General features: G+C 41.3%; 1 protein-coding gene across 6 annotated transcripts in view; it reads left to right on the forward strand.

The window, feature by feature from the left end:
• Positions 1-25,671, forward strand: part of nrg1 (neuregulin 1) — an 828,914-nt gene that overhangs the window by 768,016 nt on the left and 35,227 nt on the right. For 4 of the 6 annotated variants that reach the window (XM_072583931.1, XM_072583929.1, XM_072583926.1 and 1 more), the window contains 2 exons: positions 16,088-16,208; positions 22,053-22,111. In XM_072583931.1, the coding sequence (XP_072440032.1) occupies positions 16,088-16,208; positions 22,053-22,111 (180 nt within the window). Of the gene's footprint in view, positions 1-16,087; positions 16,209-21,183; positions 21,252-22,052; positions 22,112-25,671 lie in introns of all 6 variants that reach the window. The other 2 variants (XM_072583930.1, XM_072583927.1) reach the window with 1 other exon arrangement.

Genomic DNA, 25,671 nt, shown 5'->3' on the forward strand with positions numbered 1-25,671 from the left:
ATAACTTTCCATTGCCAGAATCCCGAGTGACAGGAGTTGAGTTTGTCCATTGAACCATTGCCTGGGGATTTGCAGGCTGCCTGGTGGGAGGTGAAATCTGGACCTTTTGTGCAATTGTTGGTGAGTGAAAGGAGTTTAGAGAAAGAGATCAGTTGCACAGCGCACAGTGCAGGGAAGTGGTGAATTCATCAGAATGGATATGAAAGCATCAGGAGAGAAGTGAAATAAAGGTTACCAAAGCTTTGAATCACAATGACTGGAGTGAACAAATCTTTTATTCAGTCTTTTATCCAGTTGAATGAGTCAACTAATAATTTCAAACTTAATACATGATGATACGTACCTAACCTTCAGAAATCTGAACGTAACAAATAATCTACTGCCTTTTTCAGAGTCTATTTTAAAGAAGCATTGACTTTTAAACAAATGTTTAATAAAACTTGTGTTTCCCCACTTGTGTTTACATGGAACTTGAATGTTTTGTCTCTGTGCGCAGATGTATTTCCAACTTAATCAAAAATTAAAGATTTTTGATCAACCCCCAGTGCTTGATTTTTCTCACACTAGAAACGAAGTTGTTCATCCTGTTAGCTGGTGCAGTGCTGCAGATTGCAACATTTCCACATCAGCCTTTGAACAGCACAGGCAGCTCAGTGGCTGACTCCTGTTCTTCATGTTACTAAACGTGGCCTCTTGACGTGTCTGATTATTGATATCTCTTATGTAATCCTATTGTTCACGACTCAATGAAGCTGATATCTCATTTAGGTAATAGACTCTAATGACTTCCTTGTAAATGTGTCGCCCTTGTGAAGGATCTGCAGTCTGTAACTCCCCAGTGAGCTGTTTCTTAACAGCATGACCACAAGTTTGTGTGTCTTTGTGTCTTTATAGCCACTATACTAGCACAGGCCCAGCATGGAGCATGGTTTGGAGGAAAAATGGTTTACTTTTAAAATTTGAATCAGAATTAGGTCAGCAGACACTGGAAAGAAATTGTGTAATTTTAATTATCCATAACTTCCAATTAAACCTCACCATCTGCTCACCCTATGTATTTATTCTTCTGGCGGATGCAAACAGTGGCATTTACAGTGTACTGTTCTTGTGCTTTTCATCAGGCTGTCTGTCTTTCTTTCGGTCAATGATGGGAAATTTGGCATCTCATGTTTGTGTAGTTTGAATATTTAGTGAAGCTAGGAAATAGTTTCACTTCATCAGCAGAGGTGACCGGATCTCCCCTTCACAGAAAGTTGAGAAATATTTTACACCTGCCTTGTCATTACCTCAGCCATCTCCTCCTGAAAGGAATTGCTTCAGATAATCTTTCCCCTTGACCAACCATCATGGTCACATCCCTGCGCCTAACCATGGCGCAACACGATACTGCTTTCCAGGGCTCAGGAGGAGGTACGGTTTTACAGAGACGTCTTTTCCAAAAACAATCAGCTGGCAGGGCCGTCACTGTTTTGCGTTTCAAAGACATCTAAACATTGGCTTATTTAACAGTGGAGAGAAAGCCCCAGGAGATCAGAGCTTGGTGACATTCCCAAATAAAGAGCATGAGTTGTCCTTGGTGCTGAAATCTCAACAGAAAGTGATCTTGCCTTTGTGTTAGAATGTGGGCCACCTCACAATTAATGCTTGGCACAGACTCCGGTCTGAATGAAGCTTACGTTTGTGTAAATGCTCAGGGTGTATCGGTGATGTAATTTAAAGTTAGTTAACTCTTAGGGTGCCCAGGGAGGCCCTTTTTTCTGCTCAGTCAGCCCATGTTATAGGTCTTAAAAAGCAAAATGCTGAAAATCGATGAACACAAACATAATTCTGGAAGTAATGAGCAGATCTGGGAGAGAGAAGCAGAGTTGATGAAATACATCAACGACCCTTCACTCCAGTAACATAATACTACTGCAGTGAAAATAATGCTCCCTGTAAAACCAGGAGTAATGTTTATACTGACTAAATTAAACACTTACAGTAATGATTTACATAAAGATTTCAGTATTCGATCCTTTATCAAATATTTCCCTAACATTTTCATTGTCAATGTAAGTGAATTTTAAACCAGCTCAGTTGCCAGTTTTTTTTTGTCTTCCATCCTCCATTTTGTGTGTTCTTCCAAAAATGGTGATCTGTTAGCTGTTCAGCAGGTCTGGTAGCATCTATGGAGAGAGATACAGAGTTAACAGTTCAAGTCCAAAGACACCCTGGGTTTTCAAGGACAGCGCAGAATGTTAACTCTGTTTCTCTCCCCAATAATGCAGCCAGGCCTGCTGAGTTTATCCAGCACTTTCTGTTTTTTATTTCAAATTTCCAGCATCTGCAGTGTTTCACTTCTATTTGTCAGCTGTTGTCAGGAAGTAATGGCTTGTCAGACAAGGATTGGCACGATGGACCAGTTGCATTGCAGATACAGTCACCAGTATTTTTCTTCATCAAAAACAGGAAGGACTGCCACTAAAATGTACACTCAGCCTCTGGCACAACCAAATGATTCTCGCCAGAGTCAAATTATCCTTTTGCTAAGATGTTGAAAGTCCTTAAGTCACCAATATAATTCATAGTAAGCAGTATATGGTAGTACGTATACTTAGACATTGCAAATATGTATAGAAATACACATGATCATTATATACCATATATGGCCTGATATGGCAAGAACCATGAATACCTTGAATTAGCTATCAGATTGAAAACTAATTGTGGAGGATCCACTTATTTTAATTCATCCATTCTGAAAGATGTATAGCCCAATTTCTGCTTTAATGCATTTGGTAATTTATTCCATATTTTCATTTTGAACTTACTTATTTTCAAATGTCATTTTACAAGTTTGAACCTTTTTGACCCCTCTCAATTCAGTGTCAAATAATATTCTGCCATTATGAGTCTCCTATGTTAAATCACCTGTTAGTCACCTGCTTCCCAGCTGATGTGTGGGAGCTTTTCCTCATCACTCTGACATCTGGGGATCAGGTCCACCACTCTGCCTCCAATACTCTCCTTGACAATGAGAAATGGGTGGAGTGTTCAATATGAGACCTGGTCATGACTTAGTGAAATGACCTTGTTGAGGAGCCTGGATGCTGTACAAACTGTGGCTGGACGAAACTGAAACAGGAGAGAATTGGCACCAAGACCTCAAGAAGAGACTATTGGGTGGACATTACTTGCCTCACCAGTAGGTGTGTTTTTGGCAGGGTGTGGGGGAGGCTGGTAAAATAGGTTCGCGTGCCCAGTCTGCCACCAAATCTCCATGACAGTGAAGGGTGGGCGATCCCTGAACTTGGTAGCTCACCCATCATATGTATGTAAGTAGTTAAGGGTCACTTGTTTAAATACTGCTGCCATGGGCAGCGAGATGAGAGTGGACAGGAGGCTTTTAAACTCCTTTATGAACAAAGGCATCTCATTTGAGAGACGCCTGATATACATCAGGACCCTCCACCTTTCCCCCACTCCCCCAAAGATGCCACCCCACTCTTCCTTCTGCCACACAATTCCCCTCACCCCTCAACCACCATCCTCTACCCCCTTCCCTTAGCTCTATGGTGCCTCCCTGTCTTGAAATGCTGGCACTGACTTTCTCAGGATAGCCATAGGCTTCTTCCTACAGTGCCACAACAATGCCCTCTGTCTGATGCTGCTGGAGCTGATGTTGTTAGCGACTAATCAGATTAGTTTGCAGCTCCTGAGGGCGGGTCATCTTCCTGTGCGATGGGCCAAAGTCCCACCGCTAATTGATCTCGCTCACCTGCCTGTGGCTGCAGAGTAGAGCTGCAAGGAGCAAATCAACATCCAGCCAACTTTCTGAAATTTCCACCCAGTAACTCTGAAATTATTTCCGTCGATCTTTTTTTAATAAGGAGTTTAATTTTGGGCAAATTATTCTTAAGTTGACTGCAGTTTCACATATTGCTAAATGTAGTGTGTCACAGCATTCAGTGCTATTTCACACTTACTAGTGGAATACAATACACATATACATATTTATTTAGAGACAGAATATTCTAAGTAAATGCTAATGTGGGATTTTCCTGCTTGAGCCCCTAGCATTTCCTTCTCAGTTCCCAGTCATGTGGTATAAAGGTACTGAATCAGAGCCAAAGTCACATTCCACAATAAATACAGGAGGCAGACTCGGCATTTTGACATCAAAACTTGAATGACAAACTAAAAGTAATTCTTAAACTGTTTAAATTTTGCTGGTGAGTACATTTAAAACCTCCATGTTTAAGTTCCAAAAAGAAGTGAGACTTAGGCCTGGGCCTAGTTTCCTGTAGCCTGTTGCAATTCCTTGGACACATGGAAGATGTCAAGCTTTTGTTGATGCCGACTTAATTTTTCCAAACTTATTTACATTTGTCTGCTCTTGAAGATATTTTATGTGAGTGTGTGGGTATGTATGTGTATGCGTGTGTAAGCCATAGGAAAATAGGACTTAGAAACAGGATCAGGCCAATCAGCCTTTTGAGCTTGTTCCGTAATTCAATTAGATCATGGCTAATCAGGTTCTGGTCTCACCCTCAATTTCTTATCTGTCTCCCCATAGCCTTTTTGTCTCTTATAAATGTATCATACAGAACCTGTTCAGGCGAGGTAGTGGGATAATGATAATATCAGAGGCCAAGGCTAATGCTTTGAGGATATGGGTTGAGATACTATCAGGGCAACTGATGGAATCTAAATTGAGTGAATAAATCTGGAATACCAAGTTGGTAACCAATACAGCTACCCATCTGATTTATTAAAGCCATTTAAGAAAGAAAATATGTCGTCCTTTCTTGTTCTAGTCTACATGTAACCCCAGACCCACAATAACTCTTAACTACTTTGTGACTATTTGTGGTCAATTATGGATGGACAACAAAGCATGTGCTCTCAGTGACGCCCGCATTCCATGAAAGAAATGTTTTTAAGAAGTTCTGTTTGATATCAGTTTAGAAATGTTTCAAAGCTTTGACTTGAAATGATGAATAAATGATGTTAATTGACTTGTTCAGTATCAAAGAAGCTTGAATTTATTTAACGTAATATTCCAACCTGCCAACCATCGCCATAATATATCAACTATTCGACTGTGCAGTGACGTGCACAGAGAAGGATATTTTAAACTCAACAGAGGGAAGGGTACCAGACCTGAGATGACTTCAGGGTTCTCAGTAGCATCCTCTGTCTCAAACTGATTTTCGGAAAGATTAGGACAAGGTCTCCCCATCTCTGGGTAAGAAGTCTTCCTGTGTCGACACTTTTAAAAATACGACTCCTCCCAGGTAAGAGGGTGAAAATAAGGGGAGAGTAGCTCTACATCAATTCAAACAGAAGGAACTTGTTTGTTAGGTCTGAGATGCCAACTATTTTTCTCATTGTGAATAACTTGTGATTTTTGTTGGGGTATCTAACCCTACTGCATGAGTCATGAGATTGATTCACCCTGACCAGCCCAGATTCTAGGGGTTTTGAATTTATTTTTCTGAAGGGAGGATTTGTTTGCTGGATTTTACATTCTTCTATGATTAATGCGATTTTTATTTCTGGTAGCATCAGTGATTCAGCAGAAGAGGTGTCTGGGATAATAAACAACTGAAGTGAAATATAGGCTGTAATTTAATCCAGTTGTGAAAGCTCAAAGTCGAAGCTTGTGGATTGTCAGCAGAATTCTAAAACTGAGCCTCTTCCTGTGCCATCAATGCTTCATTCCGTGTGATAGACAAGGAACTATTCTTTTTCGTGTCTTGATGCTGACCCTGCCAATTGTATCAAGGCAACATTTACCTTGGCACCTCCTGACTCTCTGCTGAGTCCAGGATTCCTGGAGCTACTCATATTAACTCTCTACAAAGAACTTTGTACTGTTTATTCTTTCCCGTCTTTTGTTTTGGGGTAAATGGTAGAATTACATGAGGGCAGTGGGGAAGGAATGGCCAGGCACGGCACAGTACAGCATCAAGAGGTGGTTGACTTCCATACATTTGGTGTGTGGGATCCAAAATCCATCAGCATGCTTCAGAGTAGCGAAGCTTGTTGAATATGGCAGCATGAGGAACAAAAGAGGGCCATTCAGCCCCTCAACTGTCCTGCATCATTCAGGTGGCTGAGTAGTTAGCACTGCTGCCTTACAGCACCAGGGACCCCAGCTCAATTCCAGCCTTGGATGACTATCCACGTGGAGTTTGCACATTCTCCCTGGGATTGCTCCGGGTGCTCCGGTTTCCTCCCACAGTCCAAAGATGTGCAGGTGAGGTGAATTGGGAATGCTAAATTGCCCATAGTGTTCAGGTCAGATGCATTAGTTAGGGTAATAGGGTAGGGGAATGGGTCTGGGTAGGTTACTCTTCAGAGGGTCAATGTGGACTTGTTGGACCAAATGGCCTGTTTTCATACAGTCGGGATTCTATGATTGATTATCACTGATCTTTACCTCCACTGTTCTTCCCACCAATTCCCATAGAATTGGAGAATTTTTCAGTACAGAACGAGACTGTTCAGCCCATTTTGCCTATCGAAAGAGCTATCCAATTTAGTCTCATTCCCCACTTTAACTGATGAGCCTGCAAACCTCCAGATAAGAACCTATCCATATTAGTAATGGAAACCTGAATTGTCCCAGCATCCACACCCTTGAACAGGAGAGAGCTCCACATTACGTTATGCCTTGTGTGGAAAGAGGTAGCTGAATCGCAAGTTATGAGTACGTTTTGTTTCAAAGACACTCGTTTGTCAATTTGATTCATTCATCCGCAGCTTCCATCTGGTAGAATGAGCAGCCTGTTCAGTGTTGCTCCCAGTGGCCCTTCGAGTAATATTGATATCAGCGTGTTAATAATTGTTTTCTTGGTTATGATCCCGCCTGTTCAGGATTAACTGTCAGTGTGAACTCATTACTGGGATACCTGTGATGAGGCTCACAGTACAGAACGTGAAGAGCTCTTTCCACACATCCATGCATTCATTTACTTATTTTTGTGAAATGAATCTTGTCGTTAGGTAATATGCTTACTGAGCGCATTGGATACTGTGTAAGGTATATCAAACAGGTATTATTAGGGCTGTTGCAGGGATGCGGAATCACATGAGCTCACATCGATTCGAGTTCAGACTCTCTTCTTCTGTAACAATGTGGTCATGAGCCCACGACTCTAGTTACAGTTCTGACCTCTTCTGGTCTAGAGTGAAGGTTGTGACAATGAAAGGCAGAAAGGTTTCCATCCCTTTGCCGCTTTCCCCACCACACTTCCAACTTCCTTTCAACAAAGGAATGACCCAATCGGAGGATCGATTGTCTAGTCTTAGCCGGAACGCTGTTAAAACGACCTAGCCTCTGGACAGTGTCACATTTTAACAGCACAGGCGAGGGGCAGCTGGGCAGCCCTCAGCTGAGATGGCACGAGGCTTCCTGAGAGAAATGTTACCTCGGGAAGTGTCAAGAGTCACGGCTAAAGCAGGGTTAAAAGTACTTGTGCATAAATCAAGGGTCACAGCATAGGTGCAAGTATGGGGTGGCTTTAAGGGATAAGGGAAGCTTGGAACCAATTATATCTGACTTTATCAGCACCTGTACAATATGGAGAAACCAGTAAGTGCAATCACACTTGGCATCCCGTCATTTGAGGTGACAGGTTTGCTGGCTTCTTTTAAGGGCTGTATCGATTCACTGTGATAATATCTTGCATAAGTTGATTCTCATTCTTGGAGCAATGACAGGACAAGTGTTTTGATGCCGCTGATGTGCTTCATGACGGAAGACGTATTTGAAAGAAACAACCTTATTTCTGCTTTGAGCGATGTTCCCTGTGCCTCTCTGAAGTTGGGCTCTGCGTTGTGACTGACGTCTCACTCGCCAACCATTGCTGTAATAAGTGAACTATTCGACTGTGCAGTGACGTGCACAGAGAAGGATATTTAAACTCCCAAAAGGGAAGGGCACAAGACCTGAGATCATTTCAGGGTTCTCAGCAGCAACCTCTATCTTGAACTGATTTCAGAAAAGGTTAGGGCGAGATCTCCCCATCTCGGGGCAAGAAGTCTTCCTGTGTCGACGCTTTTAAAAAATGCGACTCTTCCCAGGTAAGAGGGTTAAATAAGGGCTATAAGGGAGAGTAGCTCTGCAGTATTCAAACAGAAAGAACTTGTTTGTTAGGCCTGAGATGCAGACTTTTTTTCTCATTGTGGATAACTTGTGATTTTTTTTTCTCGGGGTTTCTTACCCTAACTCTATTGCATGAGTCATGGGATTGACTCACCCTGACCAGTCCAGATTTAGGGCTCTTTTTAAAATTTTTCCAAGGGAGTATTTGTTTTTTTGGAGTCCTCCCAAGTCACGTAAGCATCCGCAAGGGCAATATGTACCTCAAATAAAGGTAGAGAGTCAGTTGTCTCTCCTCCAGAGATGGTCTTACTTTTGGCATGAATCATTTGTCCTTTCTGTGATGTTGATTGTCTGGTGTTCGAGTTTGCTAAATGGCTGTGCTATTCCAACAATGGTTTTTTCCTCATAAATGCCACATATATGACACATATAGCATGCATTCAGTTGAAAACAATGGTGCAGGCACAATGGATACTGTACAAATCTATCAGAACACAAAGGGCATTGGTTAGATTTGTGTTGGCCTCTGTAATCTGTGCACGCCTGCACAGCTTTGGCAATGCAAGAGTTAAACTTCTGGTTGTGAGGCAGCCAGCTGGTAGTGGGTTAGTTAGGAAATAAGCTGTGTCACAAAGAGCTTTACCAACACCAGTGAGAAGCTGTTTTTATACTTCAAACTGAGAGTTCTTATTTGCTTTGAGTGATTTGAAGGATTTGCGCAACACAGCAGCAGGTCACACTCAATCATGGATTTTAATTTCTTTAAAAGGTTTCTGAGACTCTCAGTGGTCAAAGTTACCATGAGGTGAAAATAATGGAAGTACCATTTTGTTAAGAGGATAGTGTGCATCTACTGTAGCTTTAGTATTTTACTTTACAAATACGTGAAAGGCTGTTCCTTCAAATTGTTCGTGCATCAGTGAGTAATTTACAGTTTAAACCAAGCCATTAACTTGCAGGGTTTCGTCTTAGCAGCAGCTTATTTTTCTACAGTAACACAAGTCGGTGTGCTTTAATCAAAGATTGTTTCATTGTGAGTTATGATAACCTGATTGCAGCTCATCCGCTCGTATCCCGAGGCAGCTTGAGACATTTCATGCTGTCTAAGGTACTACATAAATGCACGTTGTTGCTGTAACATTTGGCTGCTTCTGAAACTGAGCCAACATCTCTGCTCCAGCTGTCAGATTCTCGCACCTACTCCCCTTCCCCACGATCTAGATATAAATGTAGGAGGCTTGATCAGAATGCTTGCAGATGAACATGAAAATTGTTAGGTGCAACAAATCACGAGGTGGGGAAAGCTTAGACTGCAGGGTGATGCAGGTGGGCTGGTCAGATGGGCTGAACAATGGCAAATGGAATTTAATTCTGTAAAGTGTGGTGATACATTTTGGGAGGACGAACAAGGCAAGAAAGTACATATAAATGGTAGGACGTTAGACAGTGACATTGATGTGCATGTTATTATATCTTTAACACCACAGTGCAGGTGGATATGGAGATTGTGAAGGCATAAGGGAAACTTGCCTTTTTCTGTGCTGTAAAACTCTATGACCCTCTGACCATAACTCCCCTTAGGGGGTCAGATTAGCTAAATTGGCTTAATGGTTGATTTGAGATGCCGACAGAGTAGGTTTGCTTCCTGCATTAGCTGAGGTTACCATGAAAGACTGTCCTTCTCAACCTCCCCCCTCGCCTGAGGTATGGTGGCCCTCAGGTCTCCATCAGTCATCTGTCTCTATTGAGAGAGCAGCCCAATGGTCTAGTAAGACTATGGTGACTTGACTTGACTTGATAATTCTCCCAGTCTTGATCACATTGGAAATGTTACTATATATACTCGAGCAAAAGTCAATCTCCCGACTCCCTATTTTTGGCCAAAACATCTGGAATTTTCCGTACATCTCCTATAAAAATTGAACCCAGTTTCTTCACAGATAACAGATCAACATTTGTGAGTCATGATATTATCCTGTACATAAATGTTATGAGGAAAAAATTTTTTTAGTTTGTTAGTTTGAAAATCCAAAGTAACAATACACAGGAAAAAATGGAGGGAAGTGGAAGAACTTGGTTCAACAGTTTAAGATGTGTCAGGTCAGAGTCAGGTGACAACCTCCCTTTGGATTTTTTTTCTTTATTTGATTCGAGATCAATTGGGCTTCTGCTGATAATACAGTATTTTGGACTGTAGCATAACTTTCAGCCCCTTAAATATGGTATCCATGTCATAGTCAACCACATAAATTTAACTTATTAAAAAAAAGTTGAGGAAATTTGAATGTTACATGGTATATATGGTATTTACTTTTTACAATGCTGGGCCCCCTCTACCCCAAGAGTTTGACAATCGATATTTGTACAGATTTGACAAAGAGAGAAGAAAAATAAGGATTTCGGAACACAGGTTTTATTATTTCATTGTGTTTTGGAATTGGTTCTCAGTGTTCTGATGAAGGAATCCAAGTAAGAGTAATGTTTTGAACGGATTTTGCTTTGTGCTGTTGTCCCTGTATAAAACTGCAGTCCATATGGAATTCTGACCTGGCATTGGAATGTTCTTTCTCAGGAGCATAGGAGTGGAAAGAAGGCATTTCAGCCATCAGATCTTCTCAATCATTCAACTAAAGTAGAACCAATCTTCTACCTCAGCACTGTTTTCATTTTACTGTGCTTTTCCCTATCCTTTTTAAAAAGGCAGCAATTTATCAATCTCAGTCTTGAACATGCTCAGCCTCCCTGAAGGAGAAACTTCACCCTTTGAAAGTAGAAGTCAGCTCTTATTTTGAAACAGCGTCCCTTCGTGGGACCGTCCCAGTAAAGGGAAACATCCTGCATTAACCCTGTCAAATATGGTATGTTAGTCTCCAGTCTGGATTCTACATGTCTTTCACTGTAGGCATTTATTTTCTGTGAGCTTCTCTGTCTCTTTTTCTCTTTTCCTCTCTTTCTTTCTTTCTTTCTTTCTTTCTCTCTCTCTCTCTCTTTCCTTCTCTCTCTCTCTCTCTTTCCTTCTCTCTCTGTCTTTCCTTTTCTCTCTCTTTCTTTCCTTCTCTTTCCTTCTTTCCTTCTCTTTCTTTCTTTCTCTCTTTCTTTCTCTCTTTCTCTCTTTCTTTCTCTCTTTCTTTCCTTCTCGCTCTTTCTTTCCTTCTCTTTCTGTCTTGCTCTATTTCTCTCTTTCTCTCTCTTTGTTGTTCTTTCTCTCTGTTGTTCTCTCTATTGCTCGCTCTCTTGCTCTCTCTTTGTCTTCTCTTTCTTTCTTTCTCTTTTTCTCTTTCTTTCTTTCTTTCTTTCTTTCTTTCTTTCTCTCTTTCTTTCTTTCTTTCTTTCTTTCTTTCTTTCTTTCTTTCTCTCTTTCTTTCTTTCTTTCTTTCTTTCTTTCTCTCTTTCTTTCTTTCTTTCTCTCTTTCTCTCTTTCTTTCTTTCTCTCTCTCTTTCTTTCTCTCTCTCTCTCTTCAGTGCATCGAGGGGTTGATTCTTTATAGAGAGTTAAGCTGAGCTTGTCAATGTTGGGAGTCCGTTCTGAAGCATGGAAACAACATAAGAAGTAAGGGGAGAGGGTGGGTGCAGGATGCTTGGGGGAATACAAGGGGCGGTGAAAGACAATGACATTCCTTGATACAACACCTTGCTCTTTTTCTCATTTCAAAAATATATTTTATTCATAAAAATGTCTTTATATGTAAGCGTGGCCACTGAAGCAGTTTGTTTCTGTACAGTAGCATATAGAGAAACAAACAAACATTGGAGTTTGACTCTATCCAGCAATCAACCCTAAGGCATTGGATCCTTGAACAAAATTGCATTTACATACATTTGAAGCACCGGGACATTCTGAAAACCGAACGGACCCACATTTAACTTCAGAAAGACCTTAGATGGTATTCTTGCTCTTAATTTTTTTCTCTGTTATAAATTTGTTCACAGCAGTATCCAAAAGGAAAAGGAGTAAACAGTACGGTAAATTTCTTAAGAGTCTACATCATTTCAATTGTCAGTATTTCTTTTAAATACATGTCTTAGCAGCGTAAATCACAGCGTACCACAATGAGCTCTATTGCTGTTTAGAATACAGCTCATATGAATTAATTTGTACAATTAAATGTATTCACTGAATACTACAACATTTATGAAAAAAATCCAAATCTTTCCAGAAAGGTTTAGTTTTTTCTGGCCTTTAGAAAGGGGTCTTTGGAATAGCAGAATATGTGGCCCTGACTCGTGCATCATGTGGAGAACCCATTCTTAATTTTTTTTAATTTCAAAAATATACTTTATTCATAAAATATTTTGATGATCTGTACAATTGGACATGCCATACATATGTAAACATTCCATTTCTTTGCATACTGAAACAGAGTAATCATTCATATTTACAGGTCTGTACGATTACTCTCCACATATTTAGCTGAGGGTTAGCGGGGCCCCCTTACTGCGTCGGCCCCCTATGCTTAGGCAGGCAGACGTTACACAGTGGTCTTTCCCATTCTTAATTTTTTTAAATTTCAAACATATACTTTATTCATAAAATAACTTGATGGTCTGTACAGTTGGTCATGCCATACATACATAAACATTTACATACAGAGATCAGAATTTATCATTTGTATATACAGGTCTGTTTGTTTATCAATCATACGTCCATATATTTAGCTGAGGCGTCAGCAGAGCCCAAATGACTGCGTGCCCTCCCAGCCCAATGCAGAGAGTCGATGTTTGGTTTGTTTTATTTGCACTAATATTCTATGCAAGCTTGAAGCCCACTTATCAAGGCGACAGTGACTGACAGGAGGAGTACTCCAGATTCAGTATCTGAGGCGCCTGTTCAATTAGGAATATGAAGGAAATCTGCAGCATAAGGCATGGGGTGCTTGGGGGCCCCGAGACAGTGTGGTGAGGGACAGAATTGACTGTTTAAGCTGATTAAAATTACCAATTGATTTTTATGTGACCAACCAGTGGAGTGGTCTGTTGAAGGAGGTTACTTTTGTTCGAATTTTCCATCTCTCCCTTCCGAATGTAAAATTGGTGACTGTAGTTTTTTAAAAATTAAATCTGTGTGAGATCGCAAACAAAATGAACAAACGGTGTTGAAACAAAATCTCGAAATCTGTCATTCAAAGGTCATGCTGGAAGCTCTGAGCAGATCAGCCAACATCAGATGGGGAAGAGTTCCACATAAAAGTACTGTTCTGCCAATTATTGTACTCATGGCACAATTCTAACATCTCTCTTTTGTTTTGGCTAACCAGTTTATCCTAGTTGATATTGAAATGTGTTCAGTCATGTGAATCGTTTCCAATAACACTAAATCAAAAGAGTTATTTGAAAGTGAACATTAAACTGGTTAGAGCATTTGAAAGTGAACTATGTGACAAAATACAATCAAATCGCGCTGTTCATGTGCTGACAGTAGAATCCCTATAGTATGGAAACAGGTATGTCGGCCCAACAAGTCACACCAACCCTCCAAAAAGCATCCTGTCCACAGCGAACACACCTAACCTACACATCCCTGAACACTATGGGCAATTTAGCACGGCTAGTTCACCTGACCTGCACATCTTTGGTCTGTGGGAGGAAACCAGAGCACCCAGAGGAAACCCACGCAGACACTGGGAAGGATGTGCAAACTTCACACATACAGTTGGCTGAGGGTGGAATCAAACCCAGGTCCCTGGTGCTGCGAGGCAACAGTGCTAACCACTGAGCCACCCAGTCCTGTCAACGTGTTCACCAGTGATTAGAGCTCCATTGGACTTGAGTCCTCCTCATTGTGCTGTTTAGAATTGAATGCTGATACAGGAGTGTTTTGACCCAGGTGCAATCAGATTTTAAAAAGCAGAGAAATTGCTGCAAAAGCTCAGCAAATCTGGTGATATCTGTGGAAAGAGAAACAGTTAACACCTTGAGTCCAATGAGACTCTCTGGAACTGAAAAGGGCTGGGAAAGTAGTGGGTTTTATGACACTGAGAAAAGATGGAGGACCAAGTGGAACAGTTGGTAGGTGCCCCAGAACAGGAGGGAAAGGATAGTGTTAATGGTATAGGGAAGAGGGACTCGGTTAATTCAGTTAGCTGGATGGCTGGTTTGCCATGCAGAGTGACACGGGTTTACTTTCTGAGCAGCTGAGGTTACCATGCAGGACCCCCTTCTCAATCTCGCCCCTTATTTGAGACATGGTGATCTTCAGGTTAAACCATCATCAGTTGGCCCTTTCGAATGAGAGCATGGTCCACTGGGCATATGGTGCCTTTAGATTAGATTAGATTAGATTACTTACAGTGTGGAAACAGGCCCTTCGGCCCAACAAGTCCACACCGCCCCGCCGAAGCGCAACCCACCCATACCCCTACATTTACCCCTTACCTAACACTACGGGCAATTTAACATGGCCAATTCACCTGACCTGCATATCTTTGGACTGTGGGAGGAAACTGGAGCACCCGGAGGAAACCCACGCAGACACGGGGAGAACGTGCAAACTCCACACAGTCAGTCGCCTGAGGCGGGAATTGAACCCGGGTCTCTGGCGCTGTGAGGCAGCAGTGCTAACCACTGTGCCACCGTGCCGCCCACTAGGGAAGAGCTGTAGATGGCAAGATGATGTGAATGGTAAGGTGTTAGGAGCAGAAAATAGGTCATCTGCACTGAGAGCAAACCTTGTGTTTTGTATGGTGAGGGAAATCTTGAAATGTTAACTTTACTACGAGAGAAGCCAAATTTCTCCAATACATTTGCTTTTCACTTCCAATCTCCAGCCTCTGCAGTATACTTGCTTTTATTGCAACAGATCAGATAGGAGAAAGTGAGGACTGCAGATGCTGGAGATCAGAGTCGAGAGTGTGGTGCTGGAAAAGTACAGCAGGTCAGGCAGCATCTGAGGAGCAGGGGGATTTTCCAGCACTACACACTCAATTGCAACGGATCAGATGTCTGATTCTATTCATGCTCCCCATGACCAGGTAGTGTAATTTTTAACTTTTAAACTGCTGTTCAGGCAAATCTAAGTTTATGATCCATTGCTCCATGTTTGAAAAGTCACAGGGTGAGTACAGATACATCAATGCAGAAGTCCAATTGAGCAAACTTTCTGAGCTATTAATTTCAGTGGATGGAGAACTGCATGCAAATTATCACCCAATCTGGTTTCATCCCAGGCTTGATCATATTTACAATTGCACCGATCTGACTAGGTGTTTGGCGTTGGTGATTGGTTAAACCATGCGATTGGTACCATATATGACGTGCCCACCACAATGCAGAGGACACAGCTTCACGCTTAAATGTTTGGATTCAAGCAGTAAACTGAACTGGAAGGTGGATAAGAGCTGAATATCCCACTTATCATATCTCAAGTGTAATGTCACTGGCTGCAAATAATGTATTTAAACCGAGAAATAATTAGGCCGAGAAATAATGTATTTAAACCAAAGTCTATTCCTCGATGCAACCAAGGAAAGAGAGAATTTACATTTATACAATTTGAATGGAGTAAAATGTCTCAATGTCTTTCAGAAGATTCCAACCAGAAAACATTAACCTGGAGTCAAAGGAGGAGGGATTACAGCCAAAAAAAAAGGTCTGATCAAAATCAAAACTGCAGGTTTTAGATAGGATCTAAAAGGACAAGAAAGACATGGAGAAACCAAAAGACTGAAGGAAGTATAAATTGAGTTTAGGATGCAAAAGGATTAGACACGAATGATGGCAAAAGTATGTATAAGAAGAGTGATTTGAAGGAACATTCTCATAAAACAGCAGCAGGCAACAGATAGGGAGGAGTGAGGTCAGGGGGGAATTTGAATGCTAAGATGGAAGATTGAGGTATGGATACTGCTCAATCTCCCAATGGTGCTTGAATAATTACAATAGGTTCTGTGCTGGTATATTGGACTGCTGTTGAAAATGTTAAACTTCACACCTTGTTGATGTGCTGTTCACGATAGGTAACAACTATGTTTCTAATGTTGCTGTTCTTGCCACCTGCAGCTACCACTTCACCGACGCCTTGGTCAGGCCACGCAAGGCCATGCAACGAGAGCGATCGGCACTACTGTGTGAATGGAGGACAGTGTTTCGTTATCAATGGTATTAATAAACTCTCCTGTCAGTAAGTGAATCCAGCCCTTCTTCCACTCTACTCTTTCTGCATGTCTGTTCTAGTGGCACTGTACTGAGAGTACAGATTTGTTTTTAATTGCTAGTGATACCAGACAGCTGTCAATGATCCCAGTAGAGCTGCAGTTTTGGAAAGTTACCAAGCTCTTGCACCGTAACCGCTTGAGTTCAAGAATCTTTGGCAGGCCAAAGTTTCAAATAATTCATCTATCAATCTGGCAGTGAAGTGACGTAACAGTAATGAGTTGTCCACTCACAGCAATCAGTTTCCCATCTAATTAATCTACTGTACACCTAAACACGAGATGAGATAAAACTCTGATGATGGAAAGCATTAATCTCGTACGTCACTCTTCCTTACAAAACCTGACAATTGCCACCCATATATGTGGAGCCCAGTCAATTTAGAAAACTGCAATGTCCTCATAGCTTCCAGTTTAACATATGGACTCTGCATTTGAAGAATTCTTAGAAGATTGTGTTCAAAGCCAACATCCTTTCTTTCAGAGAAAATACGGAATTACTTCAGCATCCAACCTCCATTGAAACATTCAGCATCAACATCGCAAAACCCACTTTGACTTTCAGCGCCAAGTTGTTCCACTAAAACCAGTTAATTACATCCATGCGCTAACTAGAAATTGTTCAAAACCAGAATGGTTTAAGCTGAAAGCAATTTCCTACAGTTTTAAACCGATAGTGATGATAGGAATTGCTGTCTCTCAGGATTAAAACGAGTGCTCAAGCGATTGTCAAATCCAACCTCAAACTGCTTCTTTTGTTACCTATGATCTAATGAGCTGGTTTCTTGTCAAAAAGCTGCATGGACTAGGCACGTGATCAGACCTTTGAACTCTTTTGAATGTCCTGTTACTTAAATTCGACTTGAGAAACACTTCTGAAATATAATGTGCTTCCCCTGAAGCACCGTGTTAATCCTGTTTTACTAAAATACTAACCTCTGGAATAACAAGATGGTTTTTCTGATTTTAAGGGGGCCTTTGAGCTTTGCTTTATTGAGTGCCTCCTTGTCCTATACGGACCGCTCACCATCCTATGTTTAGTGAACAGTCTGCAGTAAATAACATCAATGTAAAAGGCTCCCTTTATCGACATTTACTTATGCGAATATATATGTGTGTAACTACTTGCGCACACATGCACTAATGTATATAATTGCACCCAATTGTATACACATATCTGGACTTAAACATACATCTCTCTCTCTCTCTCTCTCTCTCTCTCTCTCTCTCTCTCTCCCCCCCACCCCCTCCCTCCCTACGGTGGCACAGTGGTTAGCACTGCTGCCTCACAGCGCCAGAGACCTGGGTTCATTTCCCACCTCAGGCGACTGTCTGTGTGGAGTTTGCACATTCTCCCCGTGTCTGCGTGGGTTTCCTCCGGGTGCTCCGGTTTCCCCCCACAGTCCAAAGATGTGCAGGTCAGGTGATTTGGCCATGCTAAATTGCCCGTAGTGTTAGGTAAGGGGGTATATGTAGGGGTATGGGTGGGTTGTGCTTCGGCGGGGCGGTGTGGACTTGTTGGGCCGAAGGGCCTGTTTCCACACTGTAAGTAATCTAATCTAATCTAATCCCTTGCTCTGTCTCTCTCATTCTCTCCCTCCAAAGACATTGTCCATAATGCACACACATTCTGACACATATGCATGTCAAAACCACATGCCCATGCATATGCGCACACACGAGTACGTATAAACACATGCTTACTTGACAAAGAAGAGACTAAGGACACCATAAAGATAGAAGATCAGTTTTAAAGAAGATGTTTCAATACATTCTTTGTGGCTAGAAGGCTTCAGAAAGCCTCCTGCCCACATTACGTTCTATTTCAGAGATTTCCCATAAATGCTTCCCATTAAATTCTCATCACCATTGATGCCTCAACATTAATTGAAGTCAATGTGTTATATCATGAAATAAATTGGGAATTCCAACGGACTGTGGAAAATAAAATGATGTTGTTTAAAAGTAAATGCTACAAATCGTGTGGAACTGAACAGTGGATGGGAGGGAATATGTTGGAGAGATTGGTTACAAGTTCAATGGGGCCATCACATTCATTATTCCTGTGGCATATTTAAAATGCAATGTAAATGGATTTTAAAAATAGTAGAAATTGGGCCAAAAGGTAGCTTTTAAAGGTGAATCATTTTATAGTTTTCTCAGACAATCATGTCCATCTCCACTACTTAACACAAACTGTGGGACGGCAGTTAAACACCATGACTGATACACAATGAGACACAGACGTACTGTTTAGCTAAAGCTCCGATGAAGAAGTATGCACAGCCATCTCCATCAATCAGCTTGGGCTTTACCAAATTATAATTAATGTGTTATATTCATAAAGTGTAGCAACTGGCCTTATTGGAATAATAATGGGCAAAAATGTAATAACATTGGCACCCAATCATCCCTTCCCCATGTTGATTTAAGGAAGTGAGTTGTGACCTCAAAGGCAATAGAAGGTGTTTAAATATTCAACCAAAATACAGTGCCCTTATATAAGATATTCAACCCAAGTATGATGTTTCATTAATTATCCGTTAGAGAGCATTTTGATGGTAACAGTAAGTATTAATTAGGCCTGCCATATCTACTATGCATGAGCATTGGATCAGCTCACAATCATTGACTTGAAGGGAAAAAGCAGATGCTGGACATTCAGCCAGAATTTTTGGGATCTTGTCAGGAGAGAACATTCCAGTGAATTGGACTTGCCTTCTACACGAACCAGGAAGTTGTGATCCTATCTTAGGATTCAGAGGGGGAAACAGAAAAATGTTCAGTTTGGTTCAGTAGATTAAAAAAAATGCACAATTACATAATCTTATCATTGATGTAGTGGAATAGGGTGTTTCTGTCACACTGACACATGTTGTAATGCAGTTGGATCCTGATAAATATACAACTGTTATCAAGAAATGTTATGCTTGGATTGTGATTCTGCTTGGAGCAGAAGTACATTTTTCTAGCCTTTTATCAGAATGGGTTTTGGTATCAGGAAGAGCTTTATTGCAAAAGACAAAGGCATTGGAAATGATCTCCATGATCCATTCGAGTCCTTCCAAAAAGGATGTTCAATAATTGAGTGTGAAAAATAAAACATGGAAAAATTGAGCAGGGCATCAAGCCTGCTCCTTCTGCTAATCATTTGAACAACATCATTTTGTTACTGTTGGTGTTAATCTGGTAAATATTCATCCAGAAGAGTAGAAAGCAGAAGCTAAACTGTCTTCCACATCCGAGAGTGTGTTGCTGGAAAAGCACAGCAGGTCAGGCAGCATCCGAGGAGCAGGAGAATCAATGTTTGGGCCGGACCCCTTCATCCTCATTCCTGATGAAGGCCTCCGGCCTAAAACGTTGATTCTCCTGCTCCTTGGATGCTGTCTGACCTCCTGTGCTTTTCCAGCAACACCCCCTCGACTCTGATCTCCAGCATCTGCAGACCTCACTTTCTCCCTGTCTTCCACATCCGTTTTTTTAAAGTCCAGCATTAAGTCAAATTGCTATGCTCTCTGACAGATCAACAACCTCCTCTATTCTACGCAAAAACTGATCCTTTATTTATAAATATAACCATTCAACAAATTAACCAATGATGAGAGGCTGTGTAACAATGGGGAGAAACCAAATTCCAACAAAAGGGGAAACACAAGGGAAAATATCAAGTAGGTGTCAGGGGAGAAAATAATGCATTCCAGCCCCTGCAGGGTAACTTTCTCTTATGAACCTGTACAGACATGTAGTGACCCACCCTCTTGAATAGGTGAAAATTAAATCCAGGCGTTCTGGCTCATAGGTATGGATGCTACCACAGCACCACAAGAGTCTTAGGAAACTTTTTTTTTCAAAGCCCACTTCGAATTCACCAACTAAAGGAATTGATTCTTTGTTTTCTTTTATAATTTCTAACCAACACTTTCAAAGATGTTATCTCGCACCTCTGGACTCAAACCCAGACCTCCAAGCTTGTAGATAGGGACACGCTCACTGCACCACAAGATATCTTTATGACGACATTCCCCTTTCCACCATTAGCAACCAGGACTGCAACTGGTCTTTTACTTGAGCTGAAATTTTGCTTCCTGTGAACCATTTAAGCAGCTTACTTAATGTCAGAGACAGAGAAAATTAACATTAAAATTCTCGTCATTGTTTAAATTCCATACTTCAATGTTTTCTTGAATACATATGGAGGAAGGTATTTAGGGTGACAGGTCATTGATGCCAAGATTTCCTATCTCAAAGTGTCTAATTCCTACTAAACAATATGCTACTGTTTTAGTGAGTATTTTGCACTGGTAAAACTGGTAGCTGATGTCTTTTAGACTTGATGTATTGCACGTCCAAACTGATAAATGGGCTGTTTTGTTTATGAAGTCAGAGTTGGAGCTCTAACCTCCATATGTTTGTAGGTAATGTGTGAAAAAGCATAGACATTATGGTTTCACAAAATTTGCTCCACCCTTCTTGTGAAACAATTCTAAAATTGAATTTGAGTTTGGACCAATGGCTGTTATATTACCAAAGGAAATTTAAAACCAAAAAACCAGGTAATCATCCACTATCAATGTGTCCTTTAAGTTTAAAAGCTTTCTTGAAAAGGTTTGGATATTAAATGGTTCCTGTGGACTTGTTATTATCCTGAAATTGAATACTACAGACATGGATGTATGGGGAACCCAAGTGGTATTTATCTTGCACTGTTGCTTATAAACACACAAGTAATTCTGAAAACATCATCTTCAAAAGAGAGGCAGCCATGCTACAGATTTAATAGTTGGCCATTGATTTCAGGAAGCTCAGCTGCTTCCAAATCTACTGAACAGCTCTCCTCGATGTGGGTTCATCCATAATTTCCGACACATTGAATTGCCTTTTAAACATCATGCCTGGACCATTTGAGTTCATTTGTTCTGTTTATGTCCCATTTTTACCCCTCAGGTGTGACCCCGGATTCACCGGAGAAAGATGTACAGAGACTGTACCCATGAGGGTCTTTATACCTGAACGTATGTGAAGATATAATCATGTCTGTGTTTTATTCTTCTCTCTCCCCTGCAGCTCAAAAGAAAAAGCCCTTGGTGTTGTCACTGCTCGGAAAGAAAGATGCTTCTAAAACATTTATTTTTTATTTTCATTTGGGCAACTTCTGATAATGTAACCCGGCCCCTCATTAATCTCGTACTGTTTGCTGTTCTTGTTGCTCTTTTATTAGATTTTCACTTTGAAAACAGTACGGGACAGGTTCATTTCCTCATCAATGTAGGTTGTGTTTACAGCTATTAAATTCCTCTCCACTTTCTTCATTCCCCACGATTATTGTTTAATGGCCCCAAAATGGTCAAACAGAAATTATTAGGGATTGTTCCAAAGGAAGAGGAATGTGGCCTGTTTCCTCTCTAACACATGCGTGATTACTTTGAGATGACTTGGCCAACATCGCTCATAAATTGAGAGAAAGTTGGCATTTTCAAAAAGGGCAATTCTACAGTCATGGATTAAATCTTGCCTCCTTTAAACCTGTAAATATGGACTTTGACATTGAAGTTTAATTTGGTTCAAATATACAATTGCAGACAAACTTGAAAGAGTTGGATTTTCATGGCTGGTAAATGCACCTGCTAAGTGTAAAAAAAAAATTATTTGCTGACGCAAGTCGGCAAATTTGCAGAGATGATGATTTACAGATAAAATGAATTAAACGGTGACCACACCAAGGTGATGAGGCCCGGTGCTGAAGGTGACTCTATCCTGACAGTTACTTATCTTCTTTCTCCTCTCTTTCTCTCTCATTTTATTTGTCTTGTCAGGTGTCCAAATGAATTTACTGGTGATCGCTGCCAAAACTACGTAATGGCCAGTTTCTACAGTACGTCCACTTCTTCTGTCTCCCCCTGAATCGAAGCATGTTTGTCACACTGTTGATTCCTGCTATTGCTGTTGCTTCCAGTGTTGATATATATCGCTGCTATGGCTGTTTCAACCTCAACCCCAAGTTTCTATCTTCACTCAGGCAGTAACCCTTCCCCGAGAAGGGAGTCAGAGGCAGACAAAATGCTGCAGTTCATCGATAGCAGTGAGCTGCTGGAAGTATGTTTGGTGTTGCATTTGTTGGCCAGACTTAGTGGTGAAAGGAAAGTGAGAAGGATAAAGAAGGGATGTGGGGGAGAGAGATGGTGGTGTGGATAATGATGTTCACTAGAACGGGTAAGGAAAAAAAAGTAGACTGACACCAGTGAAGATTGCACCGTTTCGGAAATAAAGGTTGCAGATTGAGAAATGATGTGGGGGAATAAAAAAGGATGAAAGATAATTCTGTTCTGTAATTAGAACTATAGATTCAGAAGGATTGCAGTAAGATGACAAGGAGAGGAATGACCGTGTTTAACTATAAGCACTGCAGATTTGCGGGTGTTCCCAGAGGTGATGGCTGGCAGAGATGTGATGTTCAAAAGGATTAGAGATCTGTGGAAGATGACTGGGAGATGGCTTCCCTGACATGAACAGCAATCCCGGGATAATTAAAGACAGAAATTAAGATAATTTGGACAATCAATAAAACTCTTAAAATATCATTTGAAAACTTACCTGATTTTGTGAAGTTACCTAGTAGAGTTAAGGAGTGAATTTGTTTTAATGTGTTCCTCGAGTGACTCCTGGAAATGGTTGGAGGCAGGGAGATCTTGAGTTGTTTCATGGGCACATAAAGATGGGCATGTGAAGTTGGATTGTCCTGTGCTTGAGCGCAGTTTGTCTTTTCTATTCAAATCACCATTTTACGCCAAAAAAAACTGAACTCTCCAAAAGTTAAAAGTAATACCCCAATTTGTTTGGCCGATCAGATCATGTACTCGGATCCCAGTCCGTATCAGAAGTGCTAACCTCAGTCAGCATTGTATCAGAGTGACCCGATTAACCCCCAATATTCCTTAATCAGTTAGACCAACTTGATAGGGATCCTATTCCTGCTTGTTGGTCGGTATTTATTACTCAGACCATCAGTCTTTGTGACTGGGCTTAGCTTCCTTCCACATTTCAATAGCCTGCCGCATATTCAATTTTAATTGTCGCTTGGGTGGGACCCTCAAGGTGCTCCTAGTGAGTGTGGAGCCCAGACCCAAGCAAGGAGTTCATGCTTTTGGGCGACAAGAAAACACGTGGCAGAGAGAATCTGAAGAAATCAAATTGATTGTTGGAAGTGAAGGACAATTTTATGTACCACTGCAGACAGACAGTGCTCTTTACAACTTGAAAAATATCATGCCTTCAAAAATGAGTAACCCCATGACTCCTTCACAAATAGAAAATCCATTTGAGCACTCCTGGTGTTTGTTTTGTAGAACTCAATGTCTGGTGTTATGAGAAGGAAGAGAGTGGCGGGGAGAGTGAAGGTTTACTGTGTGGTCATTAAATTGTAACAAAAAGTGAGGAGCACTTGCATTAAAGGCCCACAGGGAGTATAAAGCCACAGTCAAGACACAGACAAAAATGGATACAAGTTTTACAGCTATTAGATAGTGATGGCAAGATAAATGATGATGCTTTGCTCCGTACCATCCACACAGCAGCTTAGCTAAGGATCTGTGACTCGACATGAAGCAAGCACAATGGTGACTGATGAAAGAGGGAAAGTCTGTTTTCTGTGGTATTATAAATCACCTTGGACATCCTGCTTAGTGCTAGCTTGATCAATAAAAGCCAAGGATGCACTCAGGAAGAATGAAGAATAAACCAAGGTGGAAACTGTAGGCATCAAAGATAGATATATATTGGCATCAGTTTGAGGCAACAGAGTATCATGCTGTGCAGGCCAGTCCCACATGACATAGATACAAAAGGAAGACCGAAGAGGAAAATCGCAAGAATAAGTGAGGAGCCTCTTCTTTCAAACTATTGTTTGAACTGTGAATCATTACAAGTTGAACAGACATGAGTTAAAGCAAGGAGACAACTGAGTCAGGGAACCAACAGGCAAGTGGCCAACTCTGAGCACAAAAGTTAATGTTCAAGAAGCATACTGTTCCCCTGTGTTGAAGTGCTACACCATTCCTGATAACATTCTGATATATGGCTACTTGTGAGTGACTATGCAAGTTCCAAATTTGCACTAAAAACTCAAAATGTTTTACTAATATCCTTTAGGAAAGAAGCCTGCCTCCCTTACCCAATCAGGTTGTCATGAGAGCACTGTGTCACAGTAAATGGTTCATAGAATAGAGTCCCTACAGTGTAGAAACAGGCCCTACGGCCCAACAAATCCACACCGAAACTCCGAAGAGTAACCCATCCAGACCCATTCCCCTGAACACTACGGGCAATGTAGCATGGCCAATTCACCTAACCTGCATCTGTTTGGACTGTGGGAGGAAACCCATGCAGCCACTAGGGATGTGCAAACTTCACACAGACTGAGGCTGGAATCGAACCTAGGTCCCCGGCCCTGTGAGGTAGCAGTGCTAACCACTGAGCCACCGTGCCATCCCATTCTTAGACTTCCTGGGACTTCATTCTTCAACTTCCTGTGGAAGCAAAGGATAGATAGTGATTGTTACCTTTCCAATAATTCCTCTATCCAAGGACCAGTCAGTAAGAGAGTATAAACGAAAGTGATGAGAAAAGTCACATTTCTTGTGAAGATGTATGGGTTGGCAGGATGGTGGACAGACTCACTTCCTCTGACACAAGAATCAGTCAGTGATCAGTTAGTGAGGAAAATACCCTCACCACACCAATTAATACGCTACTGCCTCCTCTAAATTGTAACAGTAGTGCCAATGGACTGGTAATCCAGAGTCCAGGTTAACGTTCTGAGCGTATGGGTTCAAGCCTCATCATGTTGGCTGGTGAATTTTCAATTTAATTTAATTTGAAAAGTTCTGGAATTAAAAACCAGCCTTATGCTGACAATATGTCAATTGTCATGAAAAACCCACCTGGTTCACAAATGTCCTTTAGGGAAGGAGACTGCCATCCTTAGCTGGGCTGGCCTACATGTGACTCCAGACCCACAGCAATGTGGTTGAATCTTAACTGCCATCTGAAAAATCAGCCAATCAGTTCAAGGATTATTAGTGATGGGTAACGAATGCTGACTTGCCAGCAAAGCCACATGCAAGAATTTTAAAAATGCAAGGTTTGTGAAGGTTTGTAGCTCAGGTTGTGGTTGAGGGTGTAGGTTTGCTCACTGAGCTGTAGGTTTGATATCCAGACATTTCATTACCTGACTAGGTAACATCATCAGTGGCGACCTCCAAGTGAAGCGAAGCTATTGTCTCCTGCTTTCTATTTATATCTTTCTCTTGGATGGGGTTTCTGGGGTTTGTGATGATGTCATTTCCTGTTCATTTTCTGAGGGGTTGATAGATGGCATCTAGATCCCCACACGGATGAAAATAACCACCATTTTGACTGGGACAACACAACTATCCT

This window comes from Chiloscyllium punctatum, chromosome 14, assembly GCF_047496795.1.
Source record: "Chiloscyllium punctatum isolate Juve2018m chromosome 14, sChiPun1.3, whole genome shotgun sequence".
NCBI lineage: Eukaryota > Metazoa > Chordata > Chondrichthyes > Orectolobiformes > Hemiscylliidae > Chiloscyllium > Chiloscyllium punctatum.